The 20414-nt window shown below is 38.8% G+C and overlaps 2 protein-coding genes across 3 annotated transcripts in view; one reads left to right on the top strand and one right to left on the bottom strand.

Moving 5' to 3' along the window:
- Positions 1-1185: 1185 nt before the first annotated feature.
- On the bottom strand, positions 1186-11142 carry LOC139753769 (transmembrane protein 53). Its single transcript, XM_071670606.1, has 6 exons — positions 10947-11142; positions 9089-9226; positions 7322-7587; positions 7029-7189; positions 5094-5248; positions 1186-4631 (listed from the first exon to the last, which is right to left on the bottom strand). The coding sequence occupies exons 1-6, from the start codon at positions 11021-11023 to the stop codon at positions 4505-4507; spliced, it is 924 nt and encodes a 307-aa protein (XP_071526707.1). The 5' UTR covers positions 11024-11142; the 3' UTR covers positions 1186-4504.
- A 3901-nt stretch (positions 11143-15043) lies between these two features.
- LOC139753767 (hydroxyproline dehydrogenase-like) overlaps positions 15044-20414 on the top strand; it is a 28671-nt gene continuing 23300 nt past the window's right edge. For both annotated transcript variants that reach the window (XM_071670602.1, XM_071670601.1), the window contains exons 1-2: positions 15044-15322; positions 15703-16060. In XM_071670602.1, coding sequence (XP_071526703.1) covers positions 15059-15322; positions 15703-16060 — 622 coding nt within the window. In that variant the 5' untranslated portion in view covers positions 15044-15058. The remainder of the gene's footprint in view (positions 15323-15702; positions 16061-20414) is intronic.

Here is a 20414-nt window from a genome sequence, read left to right as displayed (position 1 = left end):
GGAGGTCAGCTATTTAGTGACTGTCTGGATATTTCAGTCTGTCAGTGTTCAAATCGTCAGGTGGAGGATCTGTGAGTAGAGGTTACATAAATGTGAGGGGTAAGCTTTTTATTTTTGTTTGGAAGTTGGTGGTTAGTTATAGAGTGATTTCAGTGGGAGAGATATAATGCTGTTTCATAGAATTGAGGACTTAATGTGTTGAGGTGGTACTGTACTGAGGTCTTTGTTTCATTGAGAAGGCATTCGGTTGCTCAGCAGCTAGTGATTGTTCTGAATGCACTACTTTGTGTGGTTTTTGACTGTTATATTTATTGTATATTCATATACAGTACTGTATGACTATAAATCTTTCTGATGGAATGTTTCGGTCGGATGATATGTTAATAAATTCATTTCATTGTTTACTACACAAAAGAAATTAAATCAAGTCTTGAACCACACTTGAAACTGAATTTGTGTGGTCAGGTTCAGCACCATATTCCTCGAGTGCCAGTGCATCAAACGTAGCTTCTATCTATCAATCTATCTGTCTTTAGCTCTGATGGCTGTTCCAGTTGAAACTCCCACAAATGGGTGGCAGAGGCAATAAAATCTCCATTACTATTAAACTCCAGTGCTGCTTCGTAGCCTTTAGGGCCTCACCCTTAACAGGTCACCAGTAGAGGGCAACTCCAGTGCAGCGTTTGCTGTGGCTTCTACCTGATGTTTCTACTGACTGCTACCAATTACTTTACCTAAAAATTCTACCTAATGCTCCTAATATTTTGTTCCTTACTAGAATCTGCCTACATGTGGTTACTCTGTAAGAGAAAATTCACCTTCAGTGAGGTTGTAATATTGTCACTGAATGAAAAGGAGTAAAATCTCATTGAGAAATTCTCTCCAAAAGAGTCCATCATTTTTCTACTACTGGATGTAGCTCAGCCTTGAAACTGCAGGAACCCTATAAAATGGGTTCAGGGGTTATATAATTAAGACGCATTATTGTTTTGTTATTTCCCCTTGAAGTTGTTTGGAAAATAGTGGAAAACCAGGGAAAATATTCTTTCATTTTTAATTTTTTCTGTGAGTTATGAAGATTTGGTCTACCTCACAATACTACCGTGCATCAACAATATTTGGTGGCTAACATATAATTGATATTTAAGTAAAAATATCATTCCCTTTCTTGAATAAATTTACTGGTTTGCAATGTATATGTTTATTTTACTAATATACAGCTTGTGCTACGTTCCTTTAAGAATTTGCATGTTGACACACCAACATTTCAAGATAAAAGAGGTTTCCCCTTAACCCTGAAATAGCAGCCACTGACACCAAAGATCTAATTAGGAATGGCAACCATCATCACATGATAATTTGACTTCATACCACTGTTTGAAAATATTCAGCTGACTTACCATACCATTAGTAGCATATATCATCAGCATTTATCTTCGTTGCTTGAGTCGTCCAACAGTCTCTGTATTTTTCGCATAGTCATCGTACACTTGTTCTGAGAGTTTGCGTATGCACTTATGTTGGTGATTGTAGTGCTGAATTTTTCACCCCCCTACCTGGCAAAAGAGATGACATTTTTATCAAGACATTCTCCCTATTGTCAGGTAAGCAGGGGAAAAATTCAGCTCTACGATCACCATTATAAGTGCATGTCTAAACTCATGTGTGCAGTGACCATGTGAAAAATGTAAAGACTGTTGGATGACCAAAGTGATGAAGATAAACACTTATACTGTTCATCAGCCAGAGAAAAGTGCATTGTAATTAAAAAAATAGTAGGTAGTAGTTGGAAGGCAGCCAACTACCAGGAAGGTGCTTCTTGCCTGGGTATTGGGAGGGTAAGTAATGGCAGCTATGTGAACCAGCACTTCAGTGGTTGTCGTGTTGCATACCTCTGACCCAAGAAGCCGTCTTTTCTTTCAGCTTCACCAATACATGGACTACTAGCATTTTGTTCTAAAACATACAATCTCTCCTTGTCCAACATAACACTTGACAACATTTAACTCACACGGCTCATTGTTTTATAATTCTAGATTTTCCTGTGGTGAGCACTTTGTGCTAGCCCTGCCTCTTGGCAAAATGGTAGGAGCAGTGGAGTAGTAGTAGTTAGGAACATTAGGTAGAACTAGTAGGTAGGAAAATTAGGCAGGAGCATTAGGTAGATGTAGTCATTAGGAACAATAGGAAGGAGCCTCTGCAAATGATGTGCTAGAGTTGCCCTCTGCCAGTGGCCTGTTAAGGGTGAGGCACTAAAGGCTAAGAAGCAGCACTGGAATTCACTATATATGGAGACTTTATTTCCATTGGGCATCCCCTTGAGGGAGTTCCAGTTGGGAACAGGCCTCAGAGATATTTATAGATTGATAGGTTTGGGTGACTAAGAGAGCATTAACATCTTCCCATTGTTCATTTAACTTTTTCTTGCTTAAGAATCTCTCTCTCTCTCTCTCTCTCTCTCTCTCTCTCTCTCTCTCTCTCTCAGTAATCAGCAGTATCTACATTTAAAGGCAGTGTTTTTGTCTGCTTCAGTGAAGGAAAAACTTCACCAAGATTGACACCCAAAACACCTACAGTATTTCTGCAGTCAACATCACAGATCCTAAGGTAAAGCCATGTAACAGTGTGCTAAGCTGCAAAGCTATGAGAGTGATAGGGAGCCATGTACAGTATATAAGGAGAGACCTACAGATGCTACAGCAAACATGCATAACTGACAGCAAAGTCATTTCAGAAAAACATTCTGAGAGTTACAAAGCTTTGAATGGAATAACCATTTACTTGTAAGTTACATAACAAACAAAAATGTTGCAAGATTTTGCTGGATAAGTGATTACAGTAGAGCCAGTTTCCAACATTGTTCAATTCCTGTACAGAGAAATCAATAATGACAGACTGACTGTATGGATATTTTTTGGGGACAATGTTAAAACTATTGAAAATGTTATCTCAATCAATTCTAGATGTTCATAACCACTTCAGTTTAATTTCCCAGCTCCTGCAGAAGCTGAGTCACATATGATATGGCTGATCCTGTATTTAGCTGAACAAGTTTCATTAACAAATCTGTGTAAATCATGTATTTATTAACATGAAGTAAACACAGATTTGTATTACATAAATTAATAGTTATTTGATAGCAAAATCAGGATGAATATTAGATTATATTCAGCAATATTCATATTGCATACAAGTAACACCCATCATGCAAAATTACTTATTTTACTATTAACTTTTAATCAGATGTACAAATAGATGTGCATGCCAAAATCATTCCAGTTATGTGCAAAAATTCAGACCTTTTACTTTTTTTAAATTCATGTCTGAACCAAGTAACACCTGTCTAATTAGTGTTTGATTTAATTGGTAATGATTGCAAAGACTTGAGTTTTCCTTTAGTTGTATGCCTAAACACTTACAGATTTACAAAAAAAAATTATTTCTAGTAAATTTATTTATTTGGCCTGTGCTAGTTATTTTTGCAAATATTAGTTTATATGTAAACCATTACAGTGGAATTTGCATTATGGTCTGCTCCCAGAGAATTCCTGGGTAGTTTTCAATAGATTCTAACCTTTAAAGAAAAAAAAAACAATATATTTTTTTTTATTCTCTATTTAATAGTTTATATATAATATATACTGATTACAAGATGGCTTTGGTTTTGTTCAGATCCTCAATTAACGATTCTCATAATCAACTATTTATTTCCCTATAGAGCAATGGAGATGAATTCTTACAGCCGAGACTGGAAATCTTCCATGTTATCTGAATTATGTTTACATTCTTGAACTGACCAGATGGAACCCTGTCTTTATCTCTATATTGCTCTAAGTGGTCTACCGGTACCTAAAGGAGCTTAACTGCTTAAAAGTTTATGTAAATAGGTGATTATTAATTACAACTGACCACTGGGACACAATGCTACAATGAATCAAATATGCTATGTATGAATAAAACAGTTTATTTATAGATACAGAAATACTGAGTCAAAGAATGCCTAAGTGTACATGTGAAAATAATCAAGCTCTGTATTTCTGATGATGGAGAAACGAGTTCAATAACGTGCAAGTTAATATGATGATGATTATTCTCTTTTTTTTTAAGCTTTTCTCCACATGGTAGAAAGTGCCTGACATTAAGAAATACAAATTAATTATGATTTTAAGTCCACACTCTTAAAGCAGGCAAATGTTTCAGCTTTAAACACAAATACATGTTCATCCATTCTGTGTAGTTATCTAACACTGTGTACACTTTCTTTTCCTGTAACACATCCAAAACAATGAAATGACATCTTTTCTAATCTATCATATAACAGTGATATCTTTTCCTTTTTCTACTCTGTATTCTACAGTGGTATGATCCCATCTCTATAATCACCACTTAAAAATACAGTGACCGCCTCTCCTGCTACAATCACCAAGCAAGCATGTTATACTTACATTTCTTATTTTCTAGTCATAAAGATACAGGATAACACCTACCATATATTTTAGTATTCCTAATCACTTTTGTGTTTAGCATCCTCATCAGCAGTAGATGAAACCTCCTCCTTAGCCATGATATCCTGACTAAGGCACATAGTCAGGAAAGAATACACAGAATCTCTGTATTCTTCTGGGTGCACTCTAGAAATGAATACAAATATTATGTGAATAAGAAATGTATATGCTTGCAAAGCCAAGCAAAAGTATAATAAAAGAATTTATTAATATTACTGAAATCATGAGACTGACTGATAAGATACTAGGCCTCCATGTTATAATTTCCCACAGAAAAGAGAAAGAAATCAAGTATGCTATGGACAGAGAGATGGACACACAAATACTGTACAGATCATTATGCAAAGCTGTAGCAATGTAGGCTTAACACATATGCAACAAACAACCTATTCAGACATCAATTTTGATGCTCAATGAAAAACTGGAACACCCAGATTTCAAACTTTCTTTACCATTGATACTTGCTTTTACTTCTTTTCATTTCTAGCAGAGAAAAAACTGGAATTAATTGTACATTATTTTTGTTTCTAGCAGAGAAAAAAAAGGAACTAACTGTACAAACTGCATAAATGGAGTAGGAGCTCATACCTATAATGCTGAACATGAGGAGAGTCGGACCAACATTTTGTTACAACTGGAACACCCAGTTTCTGACGCTCCACAATGAAGAACTCTATATCATCAGAACTAATCAACTTGTCTGCTTGTGAGTACAGAAACAGCTGTGGGCAATGAACAGGTTCCTGAAAGAGAAAAAATTTAATTTATTTTATTTACCCATGTTAACAATGATCTGTACGCTGTCCCTTTGTGAGGATGAAATGGATAAAAATTATGTGCTAAAGTAGTGCCCCAACCTTAAAATGACATGGATCAAGATATTTACTATCCTTTTAAAATATTAACTGACCTGTGTTGTACTGGAAATATGCCATCTAACAATGCTTTGCCTTAACCTTTATCATCCTGCTACAGGAACCCCTTCTATGGAGCTCCCACAACACTCAGGAAGCTGGCCACATCCACCAGGAGTATGGTGATATGTACATATCTGTTTGTGTGAGGTGAGTGCAGGGCAATTTAGGAGTAAGTGTTCAGTATCTTTACGATGGAAGCTGCATCTCGGGCATAAGGGGTCTTGAGATATGTTGAATCAATGTTGGTAATGTTGTAGAGATGAAGGGTCCAGAACATAGACAAGACAGTGTAATTCATACATATCTGGGAAGTGTGGTTTTAGATGGATGGGTGTCTGGTTGGTTGGTGTTTATACCAAGTTGGGAGGGCAAATGTGTAGTGCTTCTCAGGTCATTTCAATGATCATTTATCCGTGATATATGTTTGTTGGGAGCTGGAGGATCTGCAAATACAGGCTGCTGACGTGTGAAGATAAGGTAATCTTTTCAAATCTACTTAGGGTTAGTGATTAGTTATGGAGGGGCTTGGATGAGAAGGGTCTAGTGCTGTTTCAAAAAATTAAATGCCAGGCATATTGAGGTGGGAATGTACAGTGAGGATATTTGTTTACTTTGTGTAGATGTTGGACAGTGGTTGTTGCTTGGTAGCCAGTGATAGTTCCTTTCTTTTATGTGGTTTGCAATTTTTATATTTGCTTTTGACTGTTTGGATAACCAGGCAGGTGAGGTGCAGTTTAAAGTGGAGCAGAAACATTGATTGTAAAGGATGCAAAGATATTCTTTTGATTGTCCAAATCTGGTGTCAGTTAGTTTTCTGAAGGCACATAGTGTCTTACTTTTGTGTTGATGTTTGTGGTATGTGGAGTAAATGTTGAAGTGTATCAAACGTGATGCTCAGAATAGTTCTTAGTTCATGTTTTGTTGAGTGTAGGAAATTTTTTTTTTTTAATTTTCCAAAAGAAGGAACAGAGAATTGGGCCAGGTGAGGGTATTCCCTCAAAGGCCCAGTCCTCTGTTCTTAATGCTACCTCGCTAACACGGGAAATGGCGAATAGTTTAAAAGAAGAAGAAAGAAAAAGGAAATTGGCCATTAAGGATGACAGAAGGGTGCAAGTTTGATTCATATCTGTCTGTGCCAATAAGTTGACTGAAGACTTGCATGGTGATGCACACATACTATTCTGGGTTACCCATTGTTCACATTGTGGAATGTAGTGTTGGATGTTTGCTGTTGCCTCTGTAGTGTCTGGGTACTAAGATGTGATGGTAATGTGCACATGAGGGGACCTTCAAGCTGTTGTCTGCACGAGGCGATGGAAGGTCATGGTGAAAGAAATTGAGGGAGGTTGGCAAAGGAACTGCTCCTTGGGGAACTCCAACATCAAGCTTAAGGGTTTTAAAGGTGAAATAGAATGCAGCCTTGAAGCTGTAGGAGCCCCATATATGGGGTTCTGGGGTTGTACAATAATAAAATTTCAGTATATAAAAAATTGAGAGTATGAGACAGGTTAAGGTCATCACTTCAACACAGACTGGAGGGCACCTACTACCTTGGAGAGATCCTGAGGATAAATGTGTAAAAGCAAACAAAAGCAACGAGGATCACCTCGATAAGAGCCCATGGAGGACGATTAGGAAGCTTGCCAGTAATGATGGTCCACAAGACTGAAAGTATCCCCCAACTAAGGAGGTACAACACCATTCCCATTGATGCACAGAGCTTCATCCAAACTGATCCAGGTGTTGCTTCGTACACTGCTCGGGCACCTTCAAAGGAAGATACACAGTTAGTAACTGTCTTTTGAAAAAGAAAAAAAAGAAATATATATATATTCACATGGCTATACAATATTCATGTAACTAATATAGTTCAAATTATAATTGGTAAAACTATTTTACCTGAATAAATTCGCCTGGGAGCCGGTGTACTGTCAAAGATGCAACCCTTGACCAAGATATTAGGAGCACTGGCTTCTGCCATAGCCTGGGTCAGATAATAATAAAGGACTGAACCATTGTTGCTGAACATGTGGAAAAAAACTGGATGGTCATCCAGACTCATGTCTCTCAGTAAAGCCAGCAGTTTACGGGCAATGGGCAGAAGCTTGGCTTTTGGTCTCACAAAGACATAGGATGTTGGGGATGTGTAGCGGATTGTAATACATCTGGGGAAGAAGTATAGGTGTAAGTGCTTTTGTGACTAAGAAAACCAACTTTAAGCCTTAAGATGCTCAGTTCTCTACAAAGACTATAATATCAGACTGTCAGCTGACTGATGCCATGAACTAATTATACTGGATCAAACTGCTTAACAACTGATTCATGTTTGTATGTAACCCTTGGTAACAGATTAGTTGACCCCTAGTGTCCATAAATGTACTAATGTTTGAGAAAGCAAAGGTTACCTCTTTCTCTTAATAGCAGTTCATTTCTGTAACTTCATTTTCACTGCAGCACCATTGATGGTTTATTACTTATTCTCTCCTCCATATGAACCTCCAAACACTATTGCATTCCTGTTGCTTTGCCTTTTATTCTCCTTAACCTCAACTATTTCCTTTCTTTCATACTTAGCTCTATTTTTGTAGTGTCGTTTCTTTCACTGTTAGCTCCATTTTCCCAAGTCATGTTCATTTGCTAATAATTCTATTTTCCTGTCATGTTTATATGCTGATAGCTCTCTTTTCTCATATTTGGCTTTCTTAATGCAAGCAAGCCATGTCCACTTCTTCAAGAAATGTTTGATTACTGCTGTAAGTCCCTAGAAACACTTTATGGTGTGGTAATTAAGTTTCTGAAATCTACCTTAATGTGACAAAAGGAAGATATAAACATTACATGTAGATCAAGACAGAGGAAAGTGATTGGGTAGGCAGTAAGTTAGTTAAAATCTGTATCAAAGTGTGCAAGTGTTCTGTCACCCCTGTAAACAAGATACAGCCGCAAAAACCATTCATTCAAATATGCTAAAGCAGATGACTGACATCCACATCTCCTCAGAGAGAGATGTTACTCATATAAAGCCATTTTTTTTCTGGGAGAGTGAATCCAACCAGTCACCTAAATGATGCCATGTGCGAGATATCCAGTCCCACACAAAACCTCTGTAATATCTGAAAAGTAATTATATCAATCAGTTTTCAGCTTAAAAAGGTTTAATGCAAAAGTAACAAAATATGAAGGAAAACTAAAGAAGTTTGCATGATGTAGAAGAGACTGGATAAGGAAAGTCCAAGAAGGTACACATGCACTGTAAATGATGAAGACCACAATCTACCAAAAGAGGCCAAGGTCTAGATAAAACAGCCAGACAAGAGAGTATGTTGCAGTGATGTTTGATTGTAGATATGCTGATGTATGTATTTACAGAAATGTAGAGGAGATTCTATATAATTCAACCTATGAAATAAACATGAATTTGATATAAACTAAATGGACTGGTGTACAAGATATTAACATGAGCTCTTATTAATTAATCCATAAAGTATATGCCTTCTTCACTATCAAAGAAAAAAATACATCATGATTAGTTAGTGTACTTTCAGCATCATAATTACCTTATCCTTAAATTATATACTCTGCCATAAAGGAAAGGTTCTATCAGGTTATCTCATATCTATATCTAACAAATTCTAAGTTACAAAAGGAAAGGTAAGGAAAACTCACCCTCTTTGATTGTATATGCCACAGTATTTTGCCAAGTGGCGGTCCTCAGCTCCCAGCCAACCCAAGAGAAACACAACGGGTTCTTTCTCCCCATTTGCTCCATTGACAAATACAAAGTCATCATCATCATCATCATCCCTGCAATGAATTCCGCACAACTAATTACTGATATGTTTCTAGCATGCAAAAATTAGGATAGTTGGTGAGTCGAACTGAAAAAAGCATAGTTTTTCAAGTGAAGAATACAAATGTAAAAAGGATATGTGAAAAGTCCATCAGCAACTACAGTATAGGCATTGCAAATGTACACCTTTAACACATGGATATCCATGATAACTTGGTGCAAGTACTGAGAGAATGGTAAAAAAAAAAAAAAATTGAAATATATACTTCTTGCAAGAAAGAATTTTATATGTAATGTGCATGATGCAAGGGCTAGAGAAGGGTGTATTATATCATTAATATGTAGAGTTGCCTTTTATTTTAAGTGGACTAGATTTCATTGTTTTTTATAATTCAATTTTGACCTTGGCTTGAGCTTATCAAGTAGAGAAACACCCTTTTATATGACTCTCACTCTGCATTTAATTTCTGTTGGGTATCAGTGGAAATTTGCAATCCACCATGTCAAAAACTTCTCTAAGAGAGTGTGCCCACCTGTCTTTTTCCTTACACTGAATTACATGTCTTGCAAATCCACCTTTCCCTTTCTTTTCCATCATGATAACTACTGATAAAGCAACACTCTCTTCCAATGATTCTACTCTATAATTCTGACTTTCCTTCTCCAGATTTACTTCTCATTTCCCTTATGATCCTTCCTGTATTTTTTCATGTTTTTCTTGATAAAACAGAATTATGCCAAAAGATTAACTTTTACATGATACAATACACAGATATCAAATCATATGCTAAAGACTGTCATGACTAAATTGTAATTACAATCACTGAAAATCTAGTACATTTTTCATAATTAGAACAAATTCTAAATTTTCAAATTTATAAGATTCCATTGTATTCATATTCATGAACTACAGCCTGTCCAAAGTTATGTTAAATTTTTTATCCCATTCTTCTCCCTCAAATTTGTCAAATTTATAATCAGAATAAGCATCAGACAAATAAATAAGCATCTGGTAATCATTTTTCTCATAACTGAAATCCAACAAATCCTGAGTCCTCCTCCAGTGGCATCACATCTCTACCCTTATTCACCGTTAAACATAATAATGTCCTGTATCCATACATGCATTATGATTGATGCCAAACAAGATGGGAACCCTTGGCATCACCTTAGTCCGTTCATTATAGAAGAGGTTTCATAAATCATCATTTTGGGGGAAAGGCAGTTCTGACTTATCAGTACTGTTGAAAATCATATATATGGATTCACTACAGTTAGTTCCACCTGCAAAGATCACGTGAAAGAGTGTTAGGCTACATTAGATTTGTTAGACTACTATGTTTCGCTCATATAATATGAAGTCTCAACCCATGAAACTATTTTATCTATATTTTCAAAGTGATCACAAAGGTAAGATAGTGTTGTGCCAGTTGTAATAAATCCATTGCTATGATTTTCATAGATACTGATCTTAAAATCACCCCGCAATTAAAGAAAAGAGTTTAGGTTATTATAGCTACATATTTTATATATAAACAATATGTGTTCTGTTTGATAAGCTCTGACAATCCTTTATACATCTTGCCATTATTAAATCCTGTTTTAGTTGATATTCACTGTAGTTTTGCGTTGTTTCTTATTTACACTCAAATTTTCTTCTGCCGATTTAACAGCTGGTACCGAGAGAAATGACTTTAGTAACAAATGGACAGCTACGTTACATTCAGTACTGACCCTGTGTCAGTCCTCCTCTGTGTCTCTTTCGGAGTTGGTGTAGGGAAAGTTATGTAGTACTCTAGGTCGTCCTCCATCTTTTCTCTGATTTGACTAATAAATACCTTTACGTAATCAAGGCAGCGAGGTAACCTCTTGATCTGCCTACTTTATTTGCGTTTGACGTCGTCTGTTTGTTTGGGTCGACCGGAATGTGGAGGAAATGCGGGATGCGCACCAACTACTGAATGATAGATTATAGTTCAGTTCTATGGGAAGCGAAATTTTGTATGATTATATATATATATATATATATATATATATATATATATATATATATATATATATATATATATATATATATATATATATTGTAGTGACCGCTTCGCACAAGGTGGGATTTTAGAATGTACTAACTACATTTGTTCCCACGGCTGATCATAACTGTTTACATGTAAGAAAAAGTGATTTGGCAAACGTAACACGGGAATATTATTGAACTCCGGTGATGGCTGACTTTCCATTGATCCGTAAAAGAGTAGTAATTATTTCATGAGAAGGAATTCTTTAACGTTTATTTTCGTTTTGTTACGTTCTATTATATATATATATATATATATATATATATATATATATATATATATATATATATATATATATATATATATATTATTTTTTTTTATACTTTGTCGCTGTCTCCCGCGTTTGCGAGGTAGCGCAAGGAAACAGACGAAAGAAATGGCCCCCCCCCCCCCATACACATGTATATACATACGTCCACACACGCAAATATACATACCTACACAGCTTTCCATGGTTTACCCCAGACGCTTCACATGCCCTGCTTCAATCCACTGACAGCACGTCAACCCCGGTATACCACATCGCTCCAATTCACTCTATTCCTTGCCCGCCTTTCACCCTCCTGCATGTTCAGGCCCTGATCACTCAAAATCTTTTTCACTCCATCTTTCCACCTCCAATTTGGTCTCCCACTTCTCCTCGTTCCCTCCACCCCTGACACATATATCCTCTTGGTCAATCTTTCCTCACTCATTCTCTCCATGTGCCCAAACCATTTCAAAACACCCTCTTCTGCTCTCTCAGAGACGTCCTTATAACACTACCATATATATCTTGTTAAAATATACTTTTTCAATGTAGTGATACTTTTGAGGAAAAAATGACGAGCAATTTGGCTATGTTTCCAACTATTCATATCCATTGCATCAAAACTTAAGTATTACCGCTAAATATTAAAAGTTTAGTGGTAATGGATAACCGCAGCTTTGCTGGCCCACTGATGAAGCCAGATTAATGATCAGCTTTAACCAGATGATACAGATTTGTGCACTGGTATTGCTTAAGTTCTCATGGCCACTGACAGTAGAAGTAGGCGTGTTGGTAATGGTTCTGGATAACTGGGAGTATGTGTGGTGCCAGTGCTATCGGAGGACAGCAAGGATGTGATGATAATGAAACTGATCAAAAGCGTTTGATCAGTGGTACAAAATGACATGAAGGATGTGATAGTGTTAAAACCACGTTTTCACAAGATATCCAAGTCAACCCCATGGAAACAATCCTGCTAAGATGCCAAATTCTTTTATTTTGAAAGCTTACTTTGGTAATGCTGAGTACTAATGTGTCCTTGCACTCATGCTCTAGCTTGATAAAGGCAAGTCCAGGAAGATCCCACTTATCTACTCCATAAGCTGACATCAAACCATGATGCACTTGCCCAACACCGATAATTTTTGTCCTCTTTCCCTTTGGAAAATATCATTCTGCTTGCTGCTACCAAGGATTGGCTTCTTATACGTCCCAGCGATAAGGTTCTGTGCTTGCTCGTCTGTTCCGTTTCTGTTTAAAAACCAAAACTTTTCCTTCTTGGAAGCATGCATTATTATATCCCATCCGTGAGACGGGTGAGCGTTCTGACCCCTCAAACTGTCGTTGCTTTGACATTTACTACTTCCCGAGTCTTTGAATCACTCTTCAACTCGTCATATCATTAGACACCCTGAAACTCGCAATCTTCTTTCTCATCCCAGTATGGCTTCCGAAAGGTGAGATCCTGTGGTGATATTGTTTCCTGTCTTACTAATTTCTGGTCATCATCTCTGAATTTTGGGTAGTCATGTGTGGTTGTCCTCGATTTACCCAAAACTTTTGTGGCATCGGGGTCTTATCTCTAAGTTGCCCTCTTTTGGCTCCCCCCCCCCCCCCTTCACTTTGCTCCTTCATATCTAGCCTCCTCTCCTGCTGATTGTCTTTGGTTGCTGATGGATCAGCCTCCTTCCCTTTCTATATCAGCAGCGGTGTCTCATACGGTTCTGTCCTGTCTCTAACAATTTCTGTCTTTTCAACGATTTCCTCTCTTCCACATATAACCAAATGCACTCATACGCTGACTACTCAACACTGCATTCATCAACATCCTTCAGTTGTACTTCTTTCACTCGATCTGCACTCGTTTTGACACAGATATGTCAGTGGGATACACGAGATCTAGTTTCATGCCTCCAAGACCCAGTTTTTACCCATCTTATCGAAAACTCACAACTCTCGTCTCTCCTTTAACGGCTCTGTAATTCTACCTCTTTATTCCTTGAATATAGAGGTATTACTGTAACATCCACCCTCTCTTGGAAACCTCACGTTACGGAAATAGCTAAGTATTCCTCTAAGAAACTGAGTTTCCTGTTTAGTTGTGGAAACCTTTTCTTCTGAATAGTTGTTCCGTTTATGCAAAGGATTAATTCGTTCTTGTATGGAGTAATGCTCTCACATCTGAGGTGGTTGAAGCTCTGCATCCTACTTGACAAGAGTTGAGTAGAAAACCATCCGTCATATGTTCTCCCTGGCTAACTTACACATTTGACCCCTCTTTCTCTGTCGCAATGCTGGTTCACTTTCCCTATTTCTGTAGGCATTACTTTGGTTTTTGCTCCTTAGAGCTGGCTCCTTGTGCCTCCACTTCTGGAACTCTTCCTTCTCATGTCTTTCCCAATAAATGACCTGGCACATTTTAAAAGATGATTTTCACTTCCTCCAAAATTCGGAATTACTTTCCCTTGTCTTTTCTTTTTTTCCTTTCATAACCCTCTCTATATTTAAGTTAAGGCCCGGCTTTGGTGTGGACTTTTGACCGTGACTGGAGCCTCCGACATAAAAAGAAAAGAAAAAAAGTCCACTTGGTAATCATCAAAGCACAACGTTACGTGATTATGGCCGGTTTCAACTTAAGTCATACGTTTATGTAATTAACATCGTAATCGGACCAATGAATCTTCGGTACTATGGGTCCGAACTTTACGAGCAAAACCCATTTTAGTTTTTCTGTTTGGGATATATATGGAATCTTGTCAGAATAATCAGTTCCATAAGTCGAAAGACGATGAAGCGCCTTTTTCAGAAATACAAAACAATATGAGTTTTGATTGTTTTGTCTCGGCATTAGTAAGAGCAAACGGAGATATTAAAGACTAATAATTTCCATTTTTTCTTTTAATATCTTGATTCTGAAACAACATTCGAATGTTTTTATCGCTTATTATGACATACGGACAGGAAGAGATTTACACCGAGTGGTTTGACTCGTTAAATATGCTTCTGCTTCAGAGGTAGGACGTGGTAATGTCTGTCTCTATCCTTCCGCCTCACTGCTTTGGAACTGTCTTCTCAGGTTTGTCTTGACAACCGCCAGATTTTTTTAATCACTTCAAAACTCATTATCCCCCCCCCCCCTTGTTTTTTAGTATTTCTATGGCTCAAAACTTTCACATTTCGGTTAAAACTTGTCCTTAATATCGACATATTTCCATCATCAGAGAAATGAACAAGAATGTCAGTAGTACTGGAGGTAGCGGTTGTATGTGTAGTGGCAGTAGCAGGAGGAAAGTTGGTAGGAACAGTCGATGTGATGGTAGTGGCAGTTAGGGTGTTGGCAGAGCAGTAGGGCTAGTGGCAGTGACATGGATGGTGGCAGTCGCGGGCAAGACTCATTTTATTTTTGTCGCTGGATTACTTAGTGGTTTTTGCTTGCGATAGGCTGTTTAATGCTGTTTTGCTTGCAGTAGGTTGGCTACCAACTTTACGTTTTTTCAAGCTGCGTCAGTCGGTATAGTTTCATGAAAGATTCGCCAGGAAGAACACTAACCACGGTCCATCTCCCTCTCCTCCCTAAACCTATTACCCCCTTTGTCCCCTCCTTCTACTTAATCGCCCTTCCACCCCCTTACCCTCCCGCTCTCTCCCCACCCAGGCCGAGAAGTATCGCTCATTGTGACGACAGTCCAGAGTCAGTCAGTCTGCTGGTGGCGCCGGTCTTCCCGCCGCAGCTCAAAACAGATTCCCTCAGGACTTGTATACCATTACTGGAACCGGTGGTTCAGGTTAGTCTTGATTAACACTTTTGTAGTGGTGATCCTACGAAAGAATGTGGCGGTGATGCCACTGAATCTTGCTCTTGTGACTACAGACGTTAGTGCTGGTGATTCCACAGAAACTTGGTTTGGTGACAGCAGAAACTGTTGGTGTTCGCTGCTGAAGTTTGTGTTGATCCACCAAATCCATTAATGTTTAGTGGGTGAAACTTTCAAGATGTTGTCTCCGTAATAATCGTTAGATGATACTTGGAACATATGTTTCATGTTATAAACTTTTTCGAAAATAGAAATTTCCTGTACTCTAATATTCTAGAATTTTCAACACAATTTTTAGAATATTCATTTTCTGTTTACTCAAAGAATGATCTTAAATATGTGTTCTGCAGCCCCAAATACAAGATCTTCCCCGAAGTAAGAAAAAGCTTGTGAATGGTGCTGTCTTCAGACACAAAATCCTGGTCCAGCAACAACCATCTGATGATCTGACCACCAGTTGTCAACACAATTGGCCCTTTAAGGGGAAACAGTGGTCTGTAAAGCGTCGTCGTGTGATATTCATCGTTTCATCGTCTTCAATGGCGGCGTCTGTCTTACGCTGCGTACGGGTCATCCGCCAATTGCTACCTGTGCGAGGTGTGGCCGTGCACTGTCCGGCTGCAGTGTCAGTTCGCCAGAGTCGGGAATACGTCAGTGTGGCTGCCACCGCCAACCCGGGCACCGCCAGACAACCTCAGAAGAAAGACGGTGAGTTAGGTCAGACGAAGGTAGAGAAGGCCAAGTCAGGACGGACTAGGTCAGAATAAGTTAGGCCAGACCAGGTCAGGACAGGGAAGGCGACCTTAGGGCACTCTGCCACTTTCATGGGTTTAATTATTTATTCAATTTTACTGTCTTCAAAATGTCAGCTGGCGAGGGTGGCTAGAACTGAATAAGTCCGACGAACAAACGCATTTCAGATTTGCTTCTCTTAAAACTTTGGTCCATATGTTGACTTGATGGCTGTATTTTGTTTTTGGGAAAATACATTTTTCCCTGCATCACTAAAGAAAGTACTTTGCCCAGTACTCATTCTCCAGCTTTCATCCCAATCACCAGACGGTTCTTTACCAGTTCTTGAAGCAGGTCATCATACAAGCATTGCTAAAACTCATAAACGAAGCAATTTCCACTGAAATCATCTTTGTTAAGAAAAAGTACGAAAACTTATGCAAGAATCAATATTGTTTATATTAAGGTCAGCCTGCACTTCAGTATTTACAAAACTATACCCCGCTGGGCTGGGGTTAGTTCCTCGGTTCTGCCATTATTATTGACGAAAGGTTCATGTGGCCTCGTTGCTGAGGCTGTATGTATGTACCTGATCCTTCCTGTTATATTAAGAATTAAGTAATGCAGATGAATAGATCATTAGATAGGCTAGGACACTAGTTCTCGGACTATACTTGTGATTTTTATTCTCGACCACCGATCTAATGTGTAAGACTAAACTAGTAGAAGCTAGACATAACTGGTGATGTTGCACCTGCTTCTGGTCTCAGGAACCAGACTTCAGACAGAACTGTGTCAGCTACTGGTTTAAGCTTAACTCGTCATGATGATCGTGGAACGCGATCGTTTGTACTTTTGGTTTTATAGGTCAGGTAGCGGACCTGGATGACCTGTAGATTTAAAAGCTAACTAGCCGACCGCAGAGTTAACTGCTGTTTAACGGTAATATATTGTTGATCTTGGGGGCCAAACTGTTGGCCTTGGGTCCTGATTGGAATCAGGATGTCAGCTGCTGGACTGCAGGGTTTTTTGGCGTGATTACTAATGAGTTAGTTTTCCGTCTTATCTGTGGCCGTGTTGCGAAAGAACTGTATCTTGTTTATTTTTCTCATGGTAGGTGTCGGCTTTGTTAGGCCTGCAAGTAGTATCATTGGTCTGGGAATGAGAATCTGATCACAGGACACGGATCTTGATGACTTAAGCTCCTGGTTCTGTTCATGTTGCCACTGGTTCCAATTATGTTAGTACTGACATTGTGGCTGGTGGTAATGGGATTCAGGTTATGTTAAAGTTCGTTAATCCATGGCAGAGACTTAGTATTACAGTTCTCAGTGACTCCAGAATGCAAATCCCACGTCCAGATTGTTGACATGAATCCTGAAAGCCAAACCTTTGACTTTTGTGACGTATTATCCATGAAGGACGGTTATTGGCCTGGCTCTTGTATATGAGAGTTAATAACAGTTCATCCATCTGGTCCTTCTCGTAGCACAGCGCTGTTACCTGCCTATATGTTGAAGGACAGAAGATTGTGCCTTCTTGCAAATGCTTATGACGAGATTTTTGCGAACAGGCAGGGCTAACGCGTAGCTATCACCACAAGAAAAATTACGTAAGAATAAAGGGCTGTGTTTTATGTATTGTCGAGTATTATGTATGAATTTACGTACTGAATGCCAACAGCCACTTTCTATGTGAAGCATAAAGAAAAGACATCATCCTGGGCCAGGATGAGGACCTTGACATCCACTTTAGTGCTGGCTTACTGTCACTAACCCTTCCGATACCCACCTGGTCGGTGGTTGCCAGACACCTGCTGACTAGGAATAACAGAGAGAGAGAGGTACATTTGTAAGGAGACTTACTTTCTGTCTTCTGTTACTTTTATAACATGTTAATGAAAGATTTGGAGTTTGTGTAATCGTTCAGAGCAAATCCAGTAGACAACGAACCAGCAGACCTGCAGCCTATGATGGCACTAAGGGCTTGTCCGTCGTGTTCATACAAGAGATAAGGTCCGGAAGGTTAGTATCATACTGAGCACGGCGGTACGCCGGCCCTTGAACATAAGCCACGAAGGATCAGGTCAGACGGTAGGTCATTATGCTCGAGTGTTGTATCGTCTTGCTCAGGGTCGTATCGTCCTCTTCAACTCGGCAGAAGTGCTGACATTTGTCTCAAGGTCCCCACTCTACTTCAGGATGATTTTGACAGTTTTGCCACATCTTTGGTACTTGTATTATATATATATATATATATATATATATATATATATATATATATATATATATATATTTTTTTTTTTTTTTTCATACTATTCGCCATTTCCCGCGATAGCGAGGTAGCGTTAAGAACAGAGGACTGGGCCTTTGAGGGAATATCCTCACCTGGCCCCCTTCTCTGTTCCTTCTTTTGGAAAATTAAAAAAAAACGAGAGGGGAGGATTTCCAGCCCCCCGCTCCCTTCCCTTTTAGTCGCCTTCTACGACACGCAGGGAATATATATATATATATATATATATATATATATATATATATATATATATATATATATATATATATATATATATATATATTCGTTTTCTTACGCAACGCTTCTTGTGTTAGCCCACCTCTCCAGTTATTACAGTATACTTCTCTCTCTCTCTCTCTCTCTCTCTCTCTCTCTCTCTCTCTCTCTCTCTCTCTCTCTCTCTCTCTCTCTCTCTCACTAACTCCACTAGTCGGACCCACTCCCAGCTCTCCTCAGCATTCCGTAGCAACAGCGGCCCTACCCCCAACTACCCACAATAGCTCCTGACTCGTTACCCTCAGTGCCTCCTCCCAGCTTTGTGACGATTCATCCTCTTGTCGATATTTATATACATATTTATGTTTTTTGTTGTTTCACTCGTATACGAATTATATCCTGCTGATACAGAAATGTGGAGACCTTTGCATACAAGCACAGCCTCCTGCATTTGGTGAGAAACATGCAATCAGTTGAGGTCTGCCGTCAAGGAACATACATTTCCCGCATTGTAACCAAACAGGGTTTACGAAGCGAACGCCGTCGTATTTGGCGTCGTGCATGTCTTGCATTCTCATTTTAACAGTGTTGATTAAGACTCTTGCTCTCAATCATATTGCTTGTAAAGACATCATTTAGACGTTAGTGTAATTTATCTTGTGGTTCAGTATATGTGCACTTATGTATTCTTAGCAACATTTTCAACTACTTTTGATGAATTTTGCTACGTTTACAAGCAGGAGTTGGCAACGATGGTTGTGGTCAGTCCTTGAGGCATCATCCATGTTCATGGTGATGTACGACGGCCTGGTATCCTAGTGTTAGGTCTTGGTGTTTTCTGCCTGCAGCGTGTGCATCTTGACTCATGTATATTTAGAGATCCTTTGTAAGACCTGATATGTAGTGGTAGATCTTGATTCATAGTCCTTAAATATGTTGGCTTGACAATCCCCACTGGCGGTCTTCATCTTCTTGCCCCAGACATTACTATTCTTTCTTACCAAGTCGTAAATTTTGCCATCTCGGAAACAATCCAGCACTAGAGCGCTAACTTATCCTCCATCACCGCTTGCTGTCTGAGGCATCCCAACTGTTTTGCTCTTCGCTTGACCTTGAACTTTGAACTTACTCCATCTCTTCACCTTGGGAGGTTGTTATTTAATTCTTCAGATACTTGGTAATGACTCGCGACAGATTCCTCGTATCACGTGAAGCCATGTGTTTCTGAGAAAGTATTCTCACGACACCTGACCTGACACGGTGGTTGCCATCGAACGACTTTGATAGATTACAAGTGTGGCATCATCACAGTCACGACCACCCTTCACGGTATGAGAAAATAGGTTACTTGAGCTGCCACGAGATGTCTCTGTGTTTAGCTAAATAATCTTATGTATGAGAATGTGTTCAACAAGTGTTCTATGATCAGTTTGTAAGGAGCTGTGTCTAGGCAAACAATTGGCTCAAAACCTCCACGTGGCTGCGTTCTCACGCGCTCTGGTGCTGTTCTCGAGGTCCCACAACCCACCCAGTGTGGTCTGGCTGGCAACCTACTCGGACATCTTACTGTTGGATGGGGTTCCTACCCCTTTTCTCTTGAGAATAAACTTTCGAATTATGAAGGAAGTCTCCTCTAGAACTTAGAATATGTATTGTCTATGGTTATATCAATTTGCTGAAGCTGAGGTGATTGTGATTAGTGTGTAACGGAGAGGGTGAGTTTAGTAAAGTGCAATTATAGTGCGGACGGCGTCATGGTGACGGAGTAGCTGCCTTTCGTAATATATATTTCGTAATATACAAGTGCAACTTTGTCTTGCAC

This window comes from Panulirus ornatus, chromosome 15, assembly GCF_036320965.1.
Source record: "Panulirus ornatus isolate Po-2019 chromosome 15, ASM3632096v1, whole genome shotgun sequence".
Lineage (NCBI taxonomy): Eukaryota > Metazoa > Arthropoda > Malacostraca > Decapoda > Palinuridae > Panulirus > Panulirus ornatus.
The sequence above is the reverse complement of the archived record's forward strand: the minus strand, read 5'-3'. Positions and strand labels throughout refer to the sequence as shown.